This window comes from Sinohyriopsis cumingii, chromosome 5 (assembly GCF_028554795.1).
Source record: "Sinohyriopsis cumingii isolate HCF-2022 chromosome 5, ASM2855479v2, whole genome shotgun sequence".
Classification (NCBI taxonomy): domain Eukaryota; kingdom Metazoa; phylum Mollusca; class Bivalvia; order Unionida; family Unionidae; genus Sinohyriopsis; species Sinohyriopsis cumingii.
The window spans coordinates 121,007,176-121,029,536 of NC_142965.1; the positions used below are offsets into that span (position 1 = coordinate 121,007,176).

Consider the following 22,361-nt stretch of genomic DNA (forward strand, 5'->3'; position numbering starts at 1 on the left):
GGTACCTGGTTCATTTTATTACACAGGTTATTATTAACAGGTGGGTACCCGTTGGCATCTTTAATTATATTAAATTTTAACAGTCATACACTAAAACATATTTTTATACCTTGCAGTTTTTCCCCAAAGAAAACAGCCAGTTATCGTGGATTATATTGTTTGTACGTTTATTGTACCCTGTATGTTCCAACTGCAAACAACATAGACCCTAATCTGCAAGTGAATGATGCTATGGCACATTGGGTTCTGTGCAGTTTGATAAATGAATGTACATAGTAAGTGAAGCTAAGGTAGAACAGGTTGAGTTTGCAAGACTCGAGTATTTGGGTGAGACCACGTTATCCATTTATTTTAATTAATATTTTTGACTGAAAGATGTGACATAATTTTATGTGCTGCTGCATCATGACAGAACTTTTGTGACATCATGTTAAATAACAAATTTGTTTGGTCCAGATTTTATGAAATACATCTGAAGAGGTGGGTATATGATAAAGAGGAATATACATCAATCCATGATTTTGCACTGCTGTGATGCATCTTGTTTGTGCATCATACAGTTGAAATGGTATTTTTACTACATTGAAATTAGGATAAAATTAAATATTTTTTCCTCGATCAAATACTGTGAATCACTTTAAACTTGTGAGTTGATAATTTTGTGGATTTATTTTTTTAATAAAAAGTTAAAGGTAAAAATGGACAACTAAAATAGTATATATCTCTCTAAAAGATTATGCTGTCATTCACTGCTGAGCATTCTTTAGCGGACAGGCTTAATCCATACTGCTGTAATTGGATTGAATAGGTATGCTATTAAAAACTTGGCATATTTGTAGAGATGTGAATTAGAGATACTAACATCCTTTTACATGCATTTAAAATCAAATGTGCTTAATACCACTACTGTAATAAGTTTGAACAGAAGGTGGTAGCACTTTTTGATCTTTAGCACCTTGAAGGGAGAGCCTGCTGGCTCTTTAAAGGAAACAGCATCATACCTCTGTGTCAGTTGCATGCACAAATGCCCAGATTTATTTATCAACAAATTTTCTTTTTTTGTATTTGCATTTGTAAGGGATATTTGTCCTAGGTGATTGCCCAATCAAATGAACGGGAAGACCTGAGGGATCTTCCACTAAACCAATTAATACAAAGTGGATTATCACTATACGTGAAAAAATATCCTTCAAGATGGACACAATAAAATTGTCTTCGAGAAAAGGGACTTTAAAACTAGTCACAAGCCATTTCAGTTTTCATTCCTGTGAAGACATTTCCGAAATTTCGAAGATGGTTTCCTGACAGTACCGTTGCTAAGCAGCATGCATGTGAATAATGAAAGTCAGCATATCGTGTCACCTTTTGGTATAGCGCCACATTCTAGAGCAGAAAATCAAGGAAATACATTTGGGTTTTGTTTGATGAAAGCTTGAATGGTCATCCTCAAGAAAAACAAATGGATATGCACTTCAGAGTCTGGAGTGATAATGAGATACAAATTTTTTACTACACCTGTTGGACATGCGACAGCAGATGATATTTATAGACAGCTGAGCAATTCAGTCTCAAAGATTGGCTACAGAACTCTACTTCAACTTTCTATGGATGGCCCTAATGTGAACCTTGAGGTTCATAAAGTTTGGCTACAGAACTCTACTTCAACTTTTCTATGGATGGCCCTAATGTGAACCTTGAGGTTCATAAAGTTTGGCTACAGAACTCTACTTCAACTTTTCTATGGATGGCCCTAATGTGAACCTTGAGGTTCATAAAGTTTGGCTACAGAACTCTACTTCAACTTTTCTATGGATGGCCCTAATGTGAACCTTGAGGTTCATAAAGTTTGGCTACAGAACTCTACTTCAACTTTCTATGGATGGCCCTAATGTGAACCTTGAGGTTCATAAAGTTTGGCTACAGAACTCTACTTCAACTATTCTATGGATGGCCCTAATGTGAACCTTGAGGTTCATAAAGTTTGGCTACAGAACTCTACTTCAACTTTCTATGGATGACCCTAATGTGAACCTTGAGGTTCATACAGTTTGGCTACAGAACTCTACTTCAACTTTCTATGGATGGCCCTAATGTGAACCTTGAGGTTCATAAAGTTTGGCTACAGAACTCTACTTCAACTTTCTATGGATGGCCCTAATGTGAACCTTGAGGTTCATAAAGTTTGGCTACAGAACTCTACTTCAACTTTCTATGGATGGCCCTAATGTGAACCTTGAGGTTCATAAAGTTTGGCTACAGAACTCTACTTCAACTTTCTATGGATGGCCCTAATGTGAACCTTGAGGTTCATAAAGTTTGGCTACAGAACTCTACTTCAACTTTCTATGGATGGCCCTAATGTGAACCTTGAGGTTCATAAAGTTTGGCTACAGAACTCTACTTCAACTTTTCTATGGATGGCCCTAATGTGAACCTTGAGGTTCATAAAGTTTGGCTACAGAACTCTACTTCAACTTTTCTATGGATGGCCCTAATGTGAACCTTGAGGTTCATAAAGTTTGGCTACAGAACTCTACTTCAACTTTCTATGGATGGCCCTAATGTGAACCTTGAGGTTCATAAAGTTTGGCTACAGAACTCTACTTCAACTTTCTGTGGATGGCCCTAATGTGAACCTTGAGGTTCATAAAGTTCAGATGAAGGAAATGAAGACTAATTGGACTGCATACACAGCACGTCTTTCAATTGGATGCAGAGGGTATCATCTTAAGGTGGTGTTGGTCTATTATATTCACCTTAACAAAGGTCAATAATTGGACTGCATACATTGCATACACAGCACGTCTTTCAATTGGATGCAGAGGGTATCATCTTAAGGTGGTGTTGGTCTATTATATTCACCGTAACAAAGGTCAATAATTGGACTGCATACATTGCATACACAGCACGTCTTTCAATTGGATGCAGAGGGTATCATCTTAAGGTGGTGTTGGTCTATTATATTCACCTTAACAAAGGTCAATAATTGGACTGCATACATTGCATACACAGCACGTCTTTCAATTGGATGCAGAGGGTATCATCTTAAGGTGGTGTTGGTCTATTATATTCACCGTAACAAAGGTCAATAATTGGACTGCATACATTGCATACACAGCACGTCTTTCAATTGGATGCAGAGGGTATCATCTTAAGGTGGTATTGGTCTATTATATTCACCTTAACAAAGGTCAATAATTGGACTGCATACATTGCATACACAGCACGTCTTTCAATTGGATGCAGAGGGTATCATCTTAAGGTGGTGTTGGTCTATTATATTCACCTTAACAAAGGTCAGTAATTGGACTGCATATATTGCATACACAGCACGTCTTTCAGTTGGATGCAGAGGGTATCATCTTAAGGTGGTGTTGGTCTATTATATTCACCTTAACAAAGGTCAATAATTGGACTGCATACATTGCATACACAGCACGTCTTTCAATTGGATGCAGAGGGTGTCATCTTAAGGTGGTGTTGGTCTATTATATTCACCTTAACAAAGGTCAATAATTGTATGATATCATGTTTGTTACACAAGAAGAAATCCCATTGATACTATGATTAAGAGTTGAATCATGCCATTTTAATAAAAGGGGACATTTGCTACTATGCCTCCACCAACTTAATCAATGATAAATGGTTTTCTGCCAATGCATATTTGGGAGTGCTTTTATTAAGAGTATTTTCATGTTTTAATTAACATGAATTGATGTAAAGCATTTAAAACGTGCATTTGGTTCACCGTAATAATGAAGTTTAGTATATAATGTTTGTCATTCTTGATAGTGTCAATAAATGTATAACTTAATCCTTATAATTGATTGGTTCATTGGTGGTTGTTTTGTTATTGTATATCCATGAATTTATAGCTTTTTACAAATAAATTGATTGGGAGATTTGTTTACATAATCATAAAGATGCCTGTTTCATATAGAAAAACACCCTGGCTATGGATTATTCCAGCCTTAGATTATCATTTTATTCTCCATTCATTGATTGCATGTCAAGCCTAGATAAAGATGCAAACCTTCCATTTGCTTTGTGCTTTGACAGAAAGCATGCTTCTGGCTTGACTAATGAACAACTCCCATGTTAGGCAGTCAGGTACTGAATTCTGTATCAATCAAATCAACAATTTAGATCTCAGTGCCTTAAAATTCAAGACAATGTATTTTTTTATAAAGAGGACAAAATAAATGCAAATTTCAAAAGTTACATTTTTTAAATGATAACAAAATCCACAGTAAACCAGTTATTGTCTATGACCAGCACATAACTAGACCAATATTGTAGAACATCACAGTGGTGTATGTGACTGAAAGTGAGTTTAATATTTACCAAATCAAAGATTCTTTGATCTAATAATATTAAATTGATACAAATTTCTAACTAAATTACATGATGTGGTATTTTTAGCTTTTCAGGTAATAGACAAGAGGAGCTTATCAGTAATTCATTGTTCATAAAAATTGTATCCAGGGTTTGCACGGTCATTAAAGGTCATTGAATGTCATTGAAAAATGAACATATCACTTCAAAGCTTTGAAAGTTATTAACGTTTCACCTAGGTCATTGAAAGTCATTAAATTGTAGAGATTTAGTTAAAAAATAAAATTTGACTGAAAAATTTACTTTTGAAAAATTTGAAAAATTTATTTTACTTTGTGTGACAGTTTGAAGTATGGTTTGATTTTCTGTCATATGCTAGAAATTTCACTATTATCATAATCCACATAAGCAAGATATCATACATAGCACCCCTTTCACATGATGTCATTAACATTCTTTCACTTCACAATTTAATTTTCACATTGGGTCCTGGACCCAACATTCTATCATAGCTTGAACCATGCATCAAATAAGTTTTATAAATTGCATGTTTGAAATACAGGCTACCAAGAAAATCCAAAAATGCTGAATCCATGCAGGGTTCATATTTAATGATTTAGTTCGGCAAATACTGGCTGATGATAGTGATGCCAGTTTATTTTAAAAGCTATGATTTGCATCAGATTATTTGAGCTAGTAAAAGTGTTAAAAGTGAGAATTTTACCCAGTGCAACTTGAATGAAATTGAGCTTTGAATTAAGTGGGTCGCGCATATAATCAGAACCGGAACTGACGTCACTTTGAAATTATGTTACATTGCAAATGTATGTAAATTTATTGACCAAAATATGCACACCTTGTAACAAATTCATAACTTTTAACACTAGATATATAACTTTAATGGGTCTGATCACCATCTTAAGAGGTATAATCTTTTGCAGTGTTAGGCAATTGTTAGTGCCAATGTATAAATACATAAAAACTGATTAACTCCTTCATAGACACCACACGTAAGGTTTCCAAAACCAATATCCATGCAAAACACGTACCTAATTTGACAGATTGACAAAATTAAAATGCTGCAATGCGTACCTTTGAAAAGTGGCAATTGTCACCAGAATATTCTGTTCAAATTAATATATATTTTGGACACACAGAATACCACCCTTGTGTTTTTACGACTCGCGAGATGTTGGTCTGTTCTGCACATAGCTTTGAAAACATATCATGTATCAGGCTATGGAAATGAAATACATCACTTTGGACTTTTTCTCTCAGCATTTCTGTCGAGTAATTAGGTCAGATTTATAGCTGGATTTACAAAATTCAATGTAACAATGTCACTAACTGGCAAGAGATAGTGAGCAAACTAAACTGATCTTGTAAAAAAATTAGTAAAAGTTAAATATTTTATTAAAATAAGCTATTATGTTGAAGAGCAACAACATTGAATAGGATGTACTGTGTTTACATTGTCTCATTTATGGGGGAAAAACAACTGAGGAATTTAGAAACAGACTTTAAGCTGTTGAATTTCTTGAGAATCCTGTTCTAGCGGCAAGTTGACAAGTTGGATTGCAGATGATGAATTACATGTGGGACAACTTCTTGCAAAATTAGAAACTTGGATTAAGATGTGGTATTGTTTAAAGTTAAACATTTCCATCCTTTAGATAGTGTATTTATTTGTAAGATTCTAAAAGATAAATATGAAATAGGTTTTTCTGGTTTACAAGTTCAAGGTCATGGAGTTGGCCTTCATGTTGACATTTGGAAATCAAATTTTCAAATGCATTTAGAGTAGAAAGGTGGGATAATTTTTTAACACTTTAGAATAGAAAGGTGGGATATTTTTGGAAACTTTATGAACATCACTTTCCTTAATTAAAGGACAATTGTTCTGGATACAAATTTTTGACCAAAAACAACACATAATCCAATGTTTACAAAAATGATGTATCGTTGTGCAGAATTACCCGACATGCAGAATTGGCCAACATGGTAGTACTTGAGGAGTGTATTAAAGTATTGTCTCGATGTTTTATTTACGACTCCATTTTCAGGTACAGGAAAGAGTCCAATTGTAACCATGAACAGTAACACAAATTTATATTCTTTGATTGACCTGGATTTTTTTTCTTCTGGAGTAAATCAATGCAAGGTTAATTCTAATGTTCAATTAGGGACAATTTATCACCAATTTATCCTAAATAGGAAAAGCCTGGGGATACATGCAATTTTTAATTAACTTTAAGAAATGTAGGGATATCACACATTTATTTAGTTCAGGGTACTAAAAAAGTGATTATATTTTGACATGATTGCAGATTCCCTTTTGTTGATGATCTCCGAAGTCCAGAAATTTTTCCTCCATGCTATTTTTAAATTTCATATATTAATTAGCTTTTGGCATAGTATCTTAAGGTTTATGAGTGGGGAAAAAACCCACATAAACATGTAATAATACAGCCCGCTATGTGGATGTCTTAGCCGGGAACAATTGACAAAAACTGGTCAGGAAAAGATTAAGCTCAAAAAATTGACAGAGGCAACAACTTTTAAAGATTTTGATTTAAATAGACTCCAGTAGAGTGTAGCCGGAAGAAAGATAGATGGATACTGAAGTGAGTAGTGAACTATGGACATTTTCTCCTCCCTCCTTTTTGTTCTACTGCCTCCATTTGTTGTAACAAGTGGGAGACCCCTCCCCCAATTAGATAAAATCCAGGTAGTAACTCTGAAGTGAAAGTGCTGGAGCTGCAGCTGGAGAAGAAAGTAAAGAAGGTAAAAGTAATTGAATTTCAGTTCTCATGATCTGTATGAACCCTGTTATCGCTACTCCTGCAAAACTTCTTCGAGGATTGCCATGAAACTTTACACACACATTCATAACATGGTCTAGTTGGTCCTAAATGAAATTGGTGCCAGATGAACATTCATTATGGCTGTCGCTGTAGTAATCTTCAAAATATTGTCACTACTCCTGCAGAATTGATGGTGTTATCAGCGTGCATCTTCACTAGCCAAGGTTCGATATGCTAACCCTATCCACACCTTGGTGGATTCAGCAGATATTTCTGTGCTTTGGGTCTGTGATTTTCATTGGATGCAGCAGCATGCCACTGCATCCAATCACTCTTCCTCTTTTGTTATTGTTTTTTTCTTCTTTTTTCTTGGGACAATATTGCATGCATAATTGATACATATGTACAAATCTTGTGTATTTCAGTGTGCAAGAGCATCAATAGAAACATTGACACTGGCCAGGTTTGTCTTGGAGATGTCTCTGATGGAGTACAACTTCATTCCATACAGGGACTCGGAGCTGGCAGCAGGGGCCTTAATGCTGACCCTGAAGATGAAGGACACGGATGACTGGGTATGCCATTTATGTCATAACTCTGTTTTCTGGTGACAACAATCTTTTCTGTCACAAGGCCTTTCAAATTTATACAGATCCATCAATCACTAGTACTTAAAGAAGAACAAAAGGCTGGCATCAGTATCAATCAGATGGTATGCATAACAGTTGACCATTCCACTTAGCAGGCTTATGTAGTATTGTAAGAACATTACCCTACATAAACTATCTCCCAAAACATTTTATATCATGTACATTTGACCTATTTTACTTCAGTCTGACATACATTCTTTCTAGATATGGAGGCATCATAGGCGTAGCCAAACTAAATATCCTCTTACTTATTATCAATCTTGTTTAAGATTCCACATTTGGAAATTTGAAATATGGCCTCCTCATACATTGGCACTAACATTGTAAGTAAAATGCTTGGATATCACTCATCACATTTGTTTAAAATCATGATATTTATAGATTACTGCATTTGTATGGGAAAATATGACCTTGGGAGTGCAGTATCTTCATCTGACAAAACGAGTTCATATTTTCCCATACAAATGCAGTAACCTTTTTATTATAAGCTAATTTTTTTAAATTCTACCTAATGCTTAATTATATTAACAAAATACACAACAAGAAACAAAATAACTGAATGTATGCCGTATTCCAAACTAAATATACAAATGCAAATTCATCATTAGACAATAACAACATTATTACTGCACACAGAACTGTGCTCAGATAAATTTTAACTTTAGAAAGAAAACGGCGCTTCGTTAAAATTGAAATTTGGAGTCAACATTGTGAATGAATGTGCGTTGCAACAACTTTTTCCATTTGCTCTAGAATGAATAGATTTTGGTATTTTTTTCGATTCTATGAAATTTTTGTGATCATGGACTGGATTTATATGTGAGAATTTCACATGAAATACATCCGATTGAAGAAGCAAGGGAGAAGCATGTTGACACCTTCAAATGTGTTTCTGTCATTGAATGTTTGAAATTATAATGTGGGTAAAATATGAAGTCTTTCAATTGCAAATATCAAAAAGATGCTATGGAATTTAATGCTTATTTCATTTTGAGTGCAGTAAGGAGGATGTAATTGCACTTATGTTTGAAATTACAGTACAGTTTCGAAATGTGTAATCAAGATTGAGAACGTATGACATGGCTAATGTAATTCAGATTTGCAGAACTAAGAAAGCATATTTTGAGGAAATTCAGGATGTAAAACTGTAAGTGTATTTTTTGCCATTCTTATCACCAACTAAAGAAGACAGTTTATGTCTTGACACTTGTATGTTATTTGTAAAGAGCCTTTCTTGCGTCTATTGTATAGCTAGCCTAAATCCGAAACACTGTATCAAAAAGTTAACATGGAATGTGCCAAAGCATCTGGTATGTGGCAGTCCACGAAACAATTGCTTTAGTTCATTCAGAAACAAATTTAAACAACCACAACGTAAAACGCCTACTATGCAAGTGTACATGATTTGTTTACAAATTAAAAGTGCTGGCGTCTATATCCATTGTTTGTTTATGCATGTGATTTAAATATGAAGGTGTGGAATATCGTAAAATACTGTACGATTCTGACAAGGTAAAGTTAACGGAGAAAAAACTGAGCATATAATAAAAGACTATATTTCAAGTTTGATCAAAGATCAGAAATATGGCCTTCAGATTGGTAATAATGTCAGGCAATCACATGTAAGATCACCTCATTAACCAATGTGCCAGCCAATCACATGTAAGATCACCTCATTAACTAATGTGCCAACCAATCACATGTAAGATCACCTCATTAACTAATGTGCCAGCCAATCACATGTAAGATCACCTCATTAACTAATGTGCCCACTTTTGCCCAAAACATTGATGCCACATCCATCTTGCCATCCTATTATCTCGAACTTATTTGAGACTGCCTGAATTGACACAAGTAATACAAAACCTGTTTGCACAGAATGCAAATTTCATATTTTATTACAGTTTGTCATAAAAATACATGCCAAAGCAGCCGAATCCAAGTCCTGCCCAAGAATGTACATATGATTCAGATCCTCTATCTGATATGGCTTAAGATACTTAAAATAGGAAAACCTTCCTTGTATTGTGAAAACCAATCAACAAATTTGAATGTTTTTTTTTATAGAAAGCATTGTGTTTTTATAGAAAGCATCATCTTTTTTATAGAAAGCATCGTGTTAACCCAGATTCCTTGGTCAATTGCTGTTGCATTTTGCAGTGATACGGTTAGCATTCCAAATGAAGTTTCAGATAATTATGCAATTTTAGTGAAAACCTATCTGTGTAGTAGTATTATTCACATATGATAATGGAGGTCATGGGTTCAATCCCCAGCCGAGTTATACCAGAGACTTACAAAAATGGTACTAACAGCTTCCTCGCTTATTGTTCAGCATTAAGAGGTTAGTGTTAGGACTCATCGGCCTGGTGTCACGATAATGATGCCCCAGTGCCCGACATCACTATAAACTGCCTCATTGCTGACATCATAGCGATATGACTGAAAAATTGTTAAAGCTAAGTTAAAAATCAAAATCACACATATCTCATAATGTTTTAAACTCTTCAGTCACAAACACAAACAATATAAAACTAACCTGAAGCTTTTGTCCTCATCAAAACTTTATCAACAGACTGATTTCATTTCTACTGAATTTTAACATCACTTGATGGAATGGTGAGCAATGTTAACAAATTTTCCCAGATATGTGGTAGGTTGTCCCTGTTTAATGTCGTTATTGGATGTGGATAAATTATTTAATGCCCCACTTAGACTAGGCTTGTTCTCAATCTAAGATTTTTTCTGAGGCCCAAGAAAAAGTATGGCAAGGGTAAGCAATGTGGATGTGCTGTGATACTTAAGATGAGCTTAAACTTGGTATTTTCCTTCAGATATGAAGGATTTTGATAGTTATTGGAAATTTGGGGATTTAAAAATTCAGAAGTATACCATTTCCTTAGAGGGGCACAATCATCTTTATTGCCCTTCTTTGTACTGTTGTAAAATATTGGTAAGAAATAGCTTTAACTGTCCAATAAAGATCTAGTTGTCCTACACTGCTTGATATTGATTTTCCTATTTCCTTTGGTTTTTGCTTATGGTTAAGTAATGTTAAAAGTTTATCTACAATTTAATAACAACCATTTCTTTTCTTTAGACCCCCACACTCTCTTACTACACTGGATATGAACGTTCACATATCTTGCCAATAGCCAGAGCTCTCAATGCGTACATTGCATCACCGCCTAAACAACTGACAACTATAAGATCCAAGTATTCTCATAAGTAAGTATTCATTGTTTTCTGCTATTAAAAATTATTTGTTATTTATGAAATATCAAGAGCCTGGAGAATGTATATTCACTGGAATCAGTAATGATTGAAAAGACAAGGTGTGGAAAAGTATAGTATAAACATCCTGTGTATGATGACTTACTCAGTAGGTGCAAGAGTGCAACACATGCATCTTTGACATTAAATAATTAAGTAACTTACTGACCTACTTGTGACAGTTGTAGATGTTGTAAATAGTTATATATGCAGTAAAATTTTAAAAATCAGTATTTCATCCTGAAAATCAGTATTTTTGTCATAAGCAGTTAGTATTTTTTTAGTCGGGGGTTGGCAGCGATGATATTTGACTAACATAACTTGGAAATTGTTATGGCACTGTGTTACCACTGTGTCGTATCATCAAAGGGGCATATAAGGGACATGTCACATTCAGGGATGATGCTGGTTTTAGAAAAGTTGTTGCCCAAAAAATCGCCAAATTCAATATTTTGATGCCAATTTTTAAAAAAGTCGCCAATTTCATAATTCAGTGCCATCAGTTTATCTCAGCATCCTTCGGACCAAGGTAATATTGTTGACATAAGATTTTTAGTTATGGGTGGGTGGCTGAATATAAATTGAAATTTCGCATACAAGTGAAATTTCTAAGAGATGGCATCAGTGACTAGTATTTAGGCAGAGAGAATTTTTTTGTATTAAATGAAGGCAACTAGTTTGAAATACACTTCTATATAGTACACACCACAATGTGTTAAATAATATACATGCATATGAAAAATCTATGATTTCGAATATTAGAATATTCATGTATCAGTTAAATCCCATTAGAAAACGCTAAAACATAGATATGAAAAAACGGTAGTCCTGGTTTGATATTCATCCAATTGTCAACGAACACGTTTCATGCTTATATGACCGAAAAGAATCTGTGAATTCCAGAGTATGCAGATATGGGGTAATACGACAGAATACCTGGAAATCCTGCTCATTATTTATAATAGAAATACATGTACGAGAGGGGTTCTGGAATTGATGCCCTCTGCTTACATTTGCACATGCACAAACTTTGGTGCATTTCTGAAAGGTAAATTTATGGTCAAGCATGCCTGGATGAAAAATTGCAGTTGTGCAAACTGAATGGCAGAATTCAGAAAGTGAAGGATGAAGTGGAGTTTCTCACCAAATTGAGGAAAATAATTCAAAAATAATGTCAGATGCCAGGTTAGATGCACCACTAAAGATGAAAATTAAAATTTGATACAGTTACAAAAATATTTACTGTTACCATACATTGTTTAGAACACAACTCCAAAATTTTGTGTAATATGTAAAAAAAAAAAAAAAAGGGGGGGTAAAATAACTCTTATGTTGGAAATAGGCATTTGCATTTTATGGCATCAACTCTTACACGACTGGTGGAAACACCAGATAATATGTATTTTTGGAGCAGAGATATCCGTGATACAGTACCCGTGAATTGGACAATTTACAAAAATACCCATAAAGAACAATTTCCTAACTTGTTGAAGCTGGCTAAGCTAGCTATGCATATGTCTCTTCAGGGAGCAGACTTTAAAGGGGGTTCTTAGCACGGAGTACTTTTCATACACAGAACGGAAACAGTCAAAAGATTAATACTTATACAACCTGAGGTGAATTATTATGAGGATTTTGATTTCAGTATTGACCAATTATAGTGTAGGTGGAATTATGAGAGACATTTAAATGAAGGGTGAATAATGAACTGTGGTTCTTCCCTCCCCACCTGTTAAAAAATATTATAATCCCCCTTGTTTTGTTGACAATGGGTGAGATTCCCCTTCCAGATAAAATCCTGGCAGAATCTCTGCAGAAAGGGAATCTTTAGACCAGAAGGTCCACATGCCCAATGAGAAACAGTGCCAAGAAGAACAAGAAGCTGACATGCAGTCGCTTAGAAAAGGAATATATGTTAGTTTGCAAATAAATTCGAAATCTGCCTCTGTTCCTTAGTCTGATAATGACAGAACAGGTAAGAAAATCCAGACACCCAGCAGAAAAATGTAATAAGGGCTGTCCCATTAAAACATAACCGGGACACAGGGATGGCACTTTTGATATGGGGTTTTCACCCATAGATGCAATTTAGAATTTTCTTATCATTCTAATATGAACTCTGTGAAATCAAAGTAACCTAGCATATATTTATATTAAAAATTCCTGCCTTCCCTGGGTTCCATTTATGTTTAAATGGAACAGCCCTAAACTAGGAAAGAACAAACGGCTGTAGAAAGAGGGGGAATCTGAAAATGTTACAGAAAAAGATATGTAAGAGGTAGATTTTATCATGAATCCTTTGCTGGCACAAGCAATTCAGCATTTCTTATGTAGGGTGGCCAAGTGGTCTAAAGAGCTCTCCGTTAATGATCACTGCTATCTCACCTCTGCCTGCATGGGTTCGAGTCTGGGATTTGGCCAGTATGGGCATGTGAGAAAGCTTGCCAGTAGCTTCTTGTGGGTCAGTGGTTCTTCTCTGTGGTTTTCCTGGGTTCTTTCTCCACCATTAATACTGACTGCCATGTATAGCCCATTGTGTGTTGAAAAATGGCGTTAAGCCCTATAACAACAACAACAATTTCTTGTGTAACATGTTTTAAAGACCACAGATGTTACACTTTATGTACGACTGAGCTTTTAGTAACCTATTATCATTTAAACTATTGTTTTACTTTTGAGTCTTGTTGTAGATACGACATTGATTTTCCAGTTATTTATTTCTTTCAACTTTCTTAACCATGCTAACTTTGTTGGAAAAGGATTGTTTAAAAAAAAATTAGGTTACCTCAATATAGTCTTTTTACTGTCACCTTAATAATTTGACATCAAGCTTTATCCTTTTGTAACATTTTATTGTCACAAATTTTTAAATATTAAATAAAGTCAAAAGAATATGATTCTTCTTGGATTTTTTTCTTCTTATTCAAGTACAATTTACATCTTAACTAAAATATATTTGCTCTTTTTCAGGGTATTTTATGAAGTGGCCAAGACACAACCGCTGCCAGATTCGACATTTGACTGACCAAAGAATACCAACTATAGTGTTTGTGTTCTTCATAAGTATGGTGAGATATAGTTGTCACTTTTCTGCTAGCAACAGCAGCAATTATGGTAAAGTCTTGCATTCAGGTTTTTGTAAGTCACAAATATTCCTCGTCATTTGCTCCACTCGAGTGAAAAGCTTTGAGAATATCCCTGTATGTTGCTAGGAGATTCATATGCTTGTTGGCATAATCATTCATGCATCATGGTGAGCAGTGTTTTTGATAGTTACATTTATTTTTTCATTCAATTGAAACTTTTGGATCATATTACTGTATGTCTGAAGTTTAAACATGATATGCTGCTCATTCTGCCTAATATTTTTTATTGCAATAGGTCTGAAGTTTACATGCTAATATGGTAGGAGCTACCATATATACCCACTTATAAGACAAGTCCAACTGCAAGCTGCACAGACTCAGATCTACTGTCACATAATGTGCCATCAGATATGGGTCTGTACAGTTTGTTAGGAGGAATCAGTGGAACAAACAAAATGGACTCAGATCTACATGAACATGATGCTGTGGCATATTAGGATCTATATTATTTCCAGTTGGATTCCATTTATAAGTGAGTATGTACGGTACTATATTTAGGTGTATATTTATGATAGTATTAATATAGGTGTAATGTGTGTATTCTGATCTATGAGGTTTTGCTGTCTTGCCTGTCTCACCCATTTAAGCATTGTGGGTAACAATGGTTAAGTTTTGTGAAATAGGTTTTGAAAGTTACATCTAGGGTTTATACCAACAAGCAGACAGATGCAAGTGAGGCACTGGTTTCTGCAGAACATTTGTTTGTTTGTTGATGCCGACCGAGTACACTATGTGATACAGGCAGCTAGCATGTGTGAAGAATAACATAAAATATTTAAAGATCTCACACTGATTGTATAATTAGAGGATACAAATTAAATTTTTTATTGACTGAACTTTGTAATCATGGTAACTTTTTTTTCTTTAAAATTAACTAGCATTGAAATCATGCAGAGGGATAGAGTATATTTTATAGATTACCTTTGCAAGTGGTAGTATGTGATTTTAAGTGTTGCAGATGAATTAAATGCCTAACATATTGGGGATTCAGATATGATACAGACCGTGAAATGGGTAATTTTACTAAATTTACATTTCAGTTGTATTTGAAATTTAATTCATTTACATTTCATTTTTATCTCTTTTTCATTTGTGGTTTTGGAAATGAATTTGGATTTTACATCTGTTACTTCCAAACATCACTTCGGTTTGTTTATTCAGTTTTATGTCTTTCATTAATATAGGGAGTGAACTATTGCACTAGTGTCTTGTCGTATTAAAAGTGACAGATGCATAAAATACAAAAAAAAATAACACTGCATTAACAATAAATTGAAATAGAGCTTCATCTGCAGTCAGTGTGAAAATATATTTGTAGAGTTTCAAAGTGTTTTTCTGTTTCATTCAAATAAAACTTTTCAAATGTAGCCATCTGTGACGACATTATGATATCATTGGTGGTTGTTATAAGTCAACCTCAGCAAGAACAACGTCATTGCTATTTAATCAGTGAATCTTATCCTGATTAGTAGTGATTGATTGAACTTTATATACAACAAGAAAATAATCAATTTTCAAAAACATTCATGAAATGCAATCACATTTCATTTCTTTTTTTCAAAAATTTCTCTCATCTTGCATTTATAATCTGTATGCTGTTTGCACTCATTCTCTATTTAATTTTCTTTTTCTAAGGTAAAATTAACGTGTTTCAGGGTCTGTAAGAGGTTGTTATTGCGTGTACAAAAGCATGTGTTGGTCAATACATATTTTTTGTAGAGACATTGTATGAATGTTAATCATTTTTTAAATATATATTCAATCTTTTCAAAACACACGATTAAATCAGTAAATATTTATTTCTGGGACGTATACACATTTTTGAATTTTTAGTCTAATTCACATCTTATGGATTTTTTATATCCCTACAAACAGTTGTTGGTGGGGTGGGATATACTGGAGTTTACGTAATATCGCCTGAACTCGTTTAGATATTTTCATAAAACTTTTCAGTGTATCGTGACCAGTCACTTTTCTCTTGCTGTTTATCTGATAGCATTTAAGAGTTATCTCCCATTCCAAGTTGTGTCCATTGTCTGTCACTTGTATGGTTAATACCTCCAGTTTTTTGTTCCAAATTGTGTCCATTGTCTGTTACACTTGTATGGTTAATATCTCCAGAGCCTTGTGAAATATTTTCATGATTTTCATCCCATATAAAGCTGTATTGCTTTGTTTTTATTATTTCCCGTTTTTCTGAAGTAAGAAGACTTTCTTCCTTAACTTTTCATTTCTTGAACAGACCATGGTGAATGTAAAACGTTTTTATTAATACAGTGTGACCCCGCTATAACACAGTAGTTGGGAGCCATAGAACCCGACTGTGTTATAAGCAACCAGGCAAGTCAGCTAAAGAAACTGATGCATGTACCCCCAAAAAATTGTGTATGTGTGTAGGTATTAAATGCAGGATTTTACTTTATTTAGAGAACCACTGATTGGTACATATATGTGTATACTGTTTATATATACATGTCTTATGTATAGCATGAATAGAGTATCAACACCATGTTCTCACCTGTGAATCACATCACATACATTGAATCCACAATACAAGTAATTTCATCGAAATATTCACACATTTAAAATATTGAATAATTTTGTCACAGGTCATATAGGTCTGAATTCAGTGAATGAAGCCCATTTACTTGTCCCAAGTCGGTAAAAGTTAGTTTGCATTTTAAGCCAATGTTGGTAGCATTCATAAGCACACACTTTTTCACTGCAAAAAGGAAACATTCACAGAACAGTAAACGTGTTCCAGCCACGTTCGAAAATGAAAACATGCTTCAGATTTCATTGCTTTTATTTAAGTTTGGTAATGACTTCTTTGAAGAAAAATTCTTTGTTTTTATTGAAGGTTGTAGTTGGCTTTCTTTGATGAAAGGTGCATGCGTTATTGAAGTCACAGCTAAAAGCCAGCTTTGGTGAACCAGACAAATGCCCATTTCTTATTGTAGCGGCAACATCAAATAATTGTATTGCATGATTGAGACTGATTTTTTTCCCATTTGCTTAGCAAGTTTTCATAAACTGTGTGCTTAAAACGTTTTCTTTAATATTTAAGCAAACTATTTTATCTTTAAACATTTTTCAAAAAGGAATTGGTCGTCTGGTCGATTGTAGTTCATTTCCTCCCTGCCTACTGAATAGACCAACAAGTAAGATGATTTTTTAACATTTGTGGTAGCGGAGTGATGGTGCCTTATACTCGTGCGTCAGAAATTTAGCAAAGAGACGCAGGTGTATGACAAGGATTAGTACAGAAAATATGGGTGTTCTGAAGGATTTAATGGAAAGAAGAGGAATTTTACATACCATCCACATACAAATATCAGTCTATGTAAATATATTAATTATTAGTGAGCGGCCAAGCATCCGATGAAAGATAGATTACGAGATAATGCCTTGTCCTGTTTGTATCCGCTACAGAAATGTCAACAACAAAAAAGCGGATATCTCACAAATTACACTACTCATGCTTGATGTCAACATAAGCAGATTATGGTATAACAATGCACTGTTAAGATGTTAAGATGGTTTGTCAATATGGACAACGAAATTGTTTATATACAGTAGATAAATTTCAGTGCATTTTATGTAAAGTTTTTAGCTTCCTTTCACGGGGCATTTGAATTTCTCCACTCCAATGGTTGTATATACAAGTTTAAACAGCCAACAATGTCGGCAATAAAAAAATCGCCAGATGGTATATTTTGCCGCCAATAAGGAAAATAAAATTGCAATCTGCGACATTGGCAAAGCCCACCTTGATCCTAGAATAAAACTTTTACACTTTATTTTTGTACTTTTAAGAAGATTTTTTCTTCGTGTACACAAAAAATACATATAAAATTTAAGAAGCCATGCCACAGATGTCTTGTATTATTCATGTGAGATCTCTTCCCCAATATGATAAGAAACTTTTAGGTTTTTTCTTTTCTTACTTTTAAGAAAGAAATTTGTTATTCGTGTGTGAGAAAAATACATGTATATAAAATTTCGGGATACATGCTGCGACCGTGTTATATCTGAATTCGTATTATAATGGACCGTGCTATAGCGGGGTCACACTGTACATACCACCCCTCAGAAATTAATCAGATAGGTTCTGCTTCGCTTCCCTTAAAAATGATTTTCAAAAACAATTATTTAATACTGACTGTGTTTTATACATGCTGCTGTATGTATCCGATTTTTTCCTGTAATGTACTGCATGTTACATGGAGGAGTGCTCACACAGTAACCATGGCCACTTAACACATTGTTGCCATGATCGTAATGGTATGCCCCAGAACAAACAGTGTACCATAATAATACATGCTTATAAATCAAGTCCAACTGCAAATTGCATAGTTCCTAATCAACTGGTGCATTTTTGCTTTGGCACATCAGGTCTTTGTTTGCAGTTGGATTGTAAGAAAGTATATATAGTAACCCTTGTCTGTACATGTATACCTGAGTTTTGCATTCAGTCACTTGTTAGCTGGTTTAGCCTGGAATGGGTAAATCTTGATGGCTGACCAACATAGTTTCCATTTTTTAGACATATTCTTTGTTGTGTATATTTGTGATGTAAATAGACATCCATAGTTCGTCTTGTTGGTCCTAATTACAGTGAAAGCTAAAAATGGGAGGTCAGTCCATCTGTCCACACAAAGCATTTTTCTGTTGGTTTTAATTTATCATTTTTGCATGAATGGATTGTTACCAGACTATATGCCTTATTCCACAGTGAAACAGTCATCACTTAATTTGTAATTTATTTTCACCAACCTGAACCTTGGGCTATATATTAGTACTTTATATCTTAATAAATACTGATAGAGCCAAATTACAGATTTCAGATGGTCCACTTTTGTAAAATCAGTGTTTGCTATGGAGCTTGATCATTTTATTTTGGTGTCATCATTGTGACTTTTTTTATACTAAGGTGAGTCATAGCACATGAAAGAGATCAGACATAATGCAATGTGGTTTTGACATCTGTTGTTTATTAAATGATGAAAAAGAACAATTTTGTACCATTTCAAAAATCACAGTAACAGAATATAAAGTCAAGAAAAAGTATAGAAGAACTTGAGGAAATCTTTTGTGAAATATGAACCTGCCTTAAATCGGCGATGCAGAATCTTTGGAAAGAGTTATTTTATCTTAATTATTGTGTCATACTGAAAAAGGTTCATTAGTGTACCACTTTCACTGTGTATTTGGTAAGAGCATCCTAATCTTCAGAATTTCAACTGGTGAAGATTTACACATTCACCTATTAATTTAATGGGCTATTAGCGATGGGATATTCCCCCCCCCCCATTTTCTATGTAATGATCAGTCTTTACATTTTTTATTCTTTGCTTGGATTATTAGCCATGTGGATGTTGAATACAACCTTTATAAAATGCTAAATACTCCAACATTTTACAACTAATCCTCTGTAACTTAGCAAAAAACAAAAGGAAAAAACAACAAACTTTGCAACCTTTCCAAACCACTAAACATATATAGTGCAAATCTGATATTGTGGTATTAACATCATTTTAGCTGTAGAATAATTTTCTTTTAGCTATCATCAAAACTGTACATACTTCTAAATGACATCAGAAGCTGCTACAACATTTTAGATAAATTGAAGGCCAGCCTTTTCACACGGAGACTTTTTAAGTATGCATAATGATGTTATTTTGCCATAAGATAAATAACAGTATTAACCCATCAGAAGGTAATCATCAAGTTTGAATTTAACTGGAAACTGCATAGACCCAAATATACCATCACATAACATGCTGGCAGATCAGAGTCAATGCAATTTATGAGGACTAACCTATTTAAGAAAAAAACATAGACCTTAATCTGTCTTCATTCTATGTGACAGCAGATCAGGGTCTGGGATTCTTTTAGCAATAGGAAATTACTTACATGCAAGTATATATGGTAAGAATTCAATGGCTTTTTTTTAATGCCAGCAAGTCTTGGGCTTGTTTATGTTGGCTTTAAACTATGACTTAATTGTTGGTCTTAAATGGTCGATGTGTTCATCAACATTCATAATGGGTTGTGTTTCCTTTTACAATAACCTAACAGAATACATAGGGCTGTTCCATTTAAACAAACATGATACCCAGGGAAGGTAGTTTATTTTACAAATATATGCCAGGGTACTTTGATTTCACATAGTTCATATTAAAATGATAAGAAAATTCTAAATAGCATCTGTAGGAGAGAACACCACATCAAAAGTGCCTTCCCTGGGTCCCAGGTATGTTTTATTGGAACAGCCCCTGGAACAACGGAGTTGATAGGACTGTACAATACTTTCTACCTCAGAAACAAGGAAAACCGTGCTTACACCAGTAATTGTTGTGCTTTGCACTTTTGTTTTTCATGATACAGGCTGTAAGCTTATAAAAAAGTAAAATAAATGTGTGGAATATCTTTCCTCTGTGTTGCCATTATATGATTTGAAGTATATAATGACAACCTTACTTACAAAACTCAAAAAATGACTCAGAATTGCCTCTAGATCACTAAAACCAACATTAAAGTTTCAACATTTTTAAGTTTTGATAGTCTGACCTTGTCTAATGTGCCTAAAACTCTAAGATTGTTTTTCAACTTTTTTGACTGTAGCATAAAGTATAACTTAGGGATAAAATGAACAATATTTGTTTAATGTCTTCAAATAAATCCTTGAAATAGATGAATAATTACCATAAATTCCCTTTATTTACAAAAATATTGAAGTTTAATTGTCATTTTGACCTCTCATCTCTTGCAGTGACTTTCCTTGGATCATGTTTGATTAGGGGCATGATATTCAAATTCAAAAAACAGCATTCTGTGATGTTTATTCTTCTCCAACCACCTTTCTCTTGCAACTTCTCATCTATTTCAGCCTTTTTACATGGAGTTGTTCCAGTAAAACACACTTGGGACCCAGGGAATCACTTTCAGAGTCAAATAGTCATCCATAGATGTAATTGAAAACTTTCATATGAGTAATCACAATACTTTGGCATACTTTTTATTTTTAAAACTGCCTCCCATGGGTTCCTTGTATGTTTAAAATGTAACAGCCCTTATTTATTCTTATGAAACAAGTTGATATTTGTATTTAATTGTCAGCCAATAAATTCATTGTCAATAAATTGTTTTGTTGTTTGGGTTTTTATTTTCATGTATCATGAAGGTCGTATATGAGTTCAATAATGGTTCTCACATTAGTCTGGTACTTTATCCGAGACCTATAATAAGCAAGGATCATACAATAATAGTATGATATTGTATCCGAGATCGATAATGACCAAGGCTCACATATAAGAATAGTATGATAACGTATATATGTATGAGTTTTGTGATGAACAATGTTCACATATGGTATGATATTGTATCCTTGAGTTCAGTAATGTACATGGTTCACACTACAATGATACTGCATCCAGACGAGTTTGACTGTTAGCAGGGTTCACATGTAATAGTATGGGATATTATCCACAGGAGTTCAATAATGAGCAATGCTCACACATACTAGTATGATACTGCATCTGTACAAGTTCAATAGTGTGTGTGTGTGTGTGTGTGTTATTCGGATTTTCAACGTAGCTTTTAAAAAAAATTCAGTCATATTGCCACAATGTCTGCAATGTGGCATTTTATTTTGATGTCATGCACTGGGGCATCATGCTACAGACATGTTGCATGATGTCCCACCTAGTCACATTATCCTGACACCAGGCCGATAAGTCCTAACACTAACCTCTTAATGCTGAGCATCTACCGAGGCAGCTGTTAGTACCATTTTTTAAGTCTTTGGTATGATTCGACCGGGGTTTAAACCCACGACCTCTCGCTTCCAAGGCAGATGCTTTAACTACTAATCCAGCTGAGTAGTCCAGTTTAATAATGAGCAATATTCACACACTATAGTATGATACTACATCTGTACAAGTTCAATACTGAGCAATGTTTGCACATTATAGTATGATATTGTATCTGATGGATGAGCATTTTACTTATATATATGTACCCTGGACTCGGCCGGGGAGTGGGAACACTTTTCCTGACTGAGTCAAATTTGGCTGGGCAGAGTTAAATTTTATTACATACTCATCTCAGAACCAAATAGATGTACCATGAGAATAAATTGCATAAGAGTG

General features: G+C 34.3%; 2 protein-coding genes across 3 annotated transcripts in view; one reads left to right on the forward strand and one right to left on the reverse strand.

The window, feature by feature from the left end:
- LOC149800081 (G2/mitotic-specific cyclin-B3-like) overlaps positions 1 to 21,349 on the forward strand; it is a 56,386-nt gene extending 35,037 nt beyond the window's left edge. Inside the window, exons 9-11 of the mRNA XM_089959649.1 lie at positions 7,565 to 7,714; positions 10,890 to 11,017; positions 14,033 to 21,349. Of these exons, the coding sequence (XP_089815775.1) occupies positions 7,565 to 7,714; positions 10,890 to 11,017; positions 14,033 to 14,087 (333 nt within the window). The 3' untranslated portion in view covers positions 14,088 to 21,349. The remainder of the gene's footprint in view (positions 1 to 7,564; positions 7,715 to 10,889; positions 11,018 to 14,032) is intronic.
- The window catches only part of LOC149800080 (uncharacterized), a 153,955-nt gene that overhangs the window by 88,895 nt on the left and 42,699 nt on the right, over positions 1 to 22,361 (reverse strand). The window lies entirely within an intron of this gene.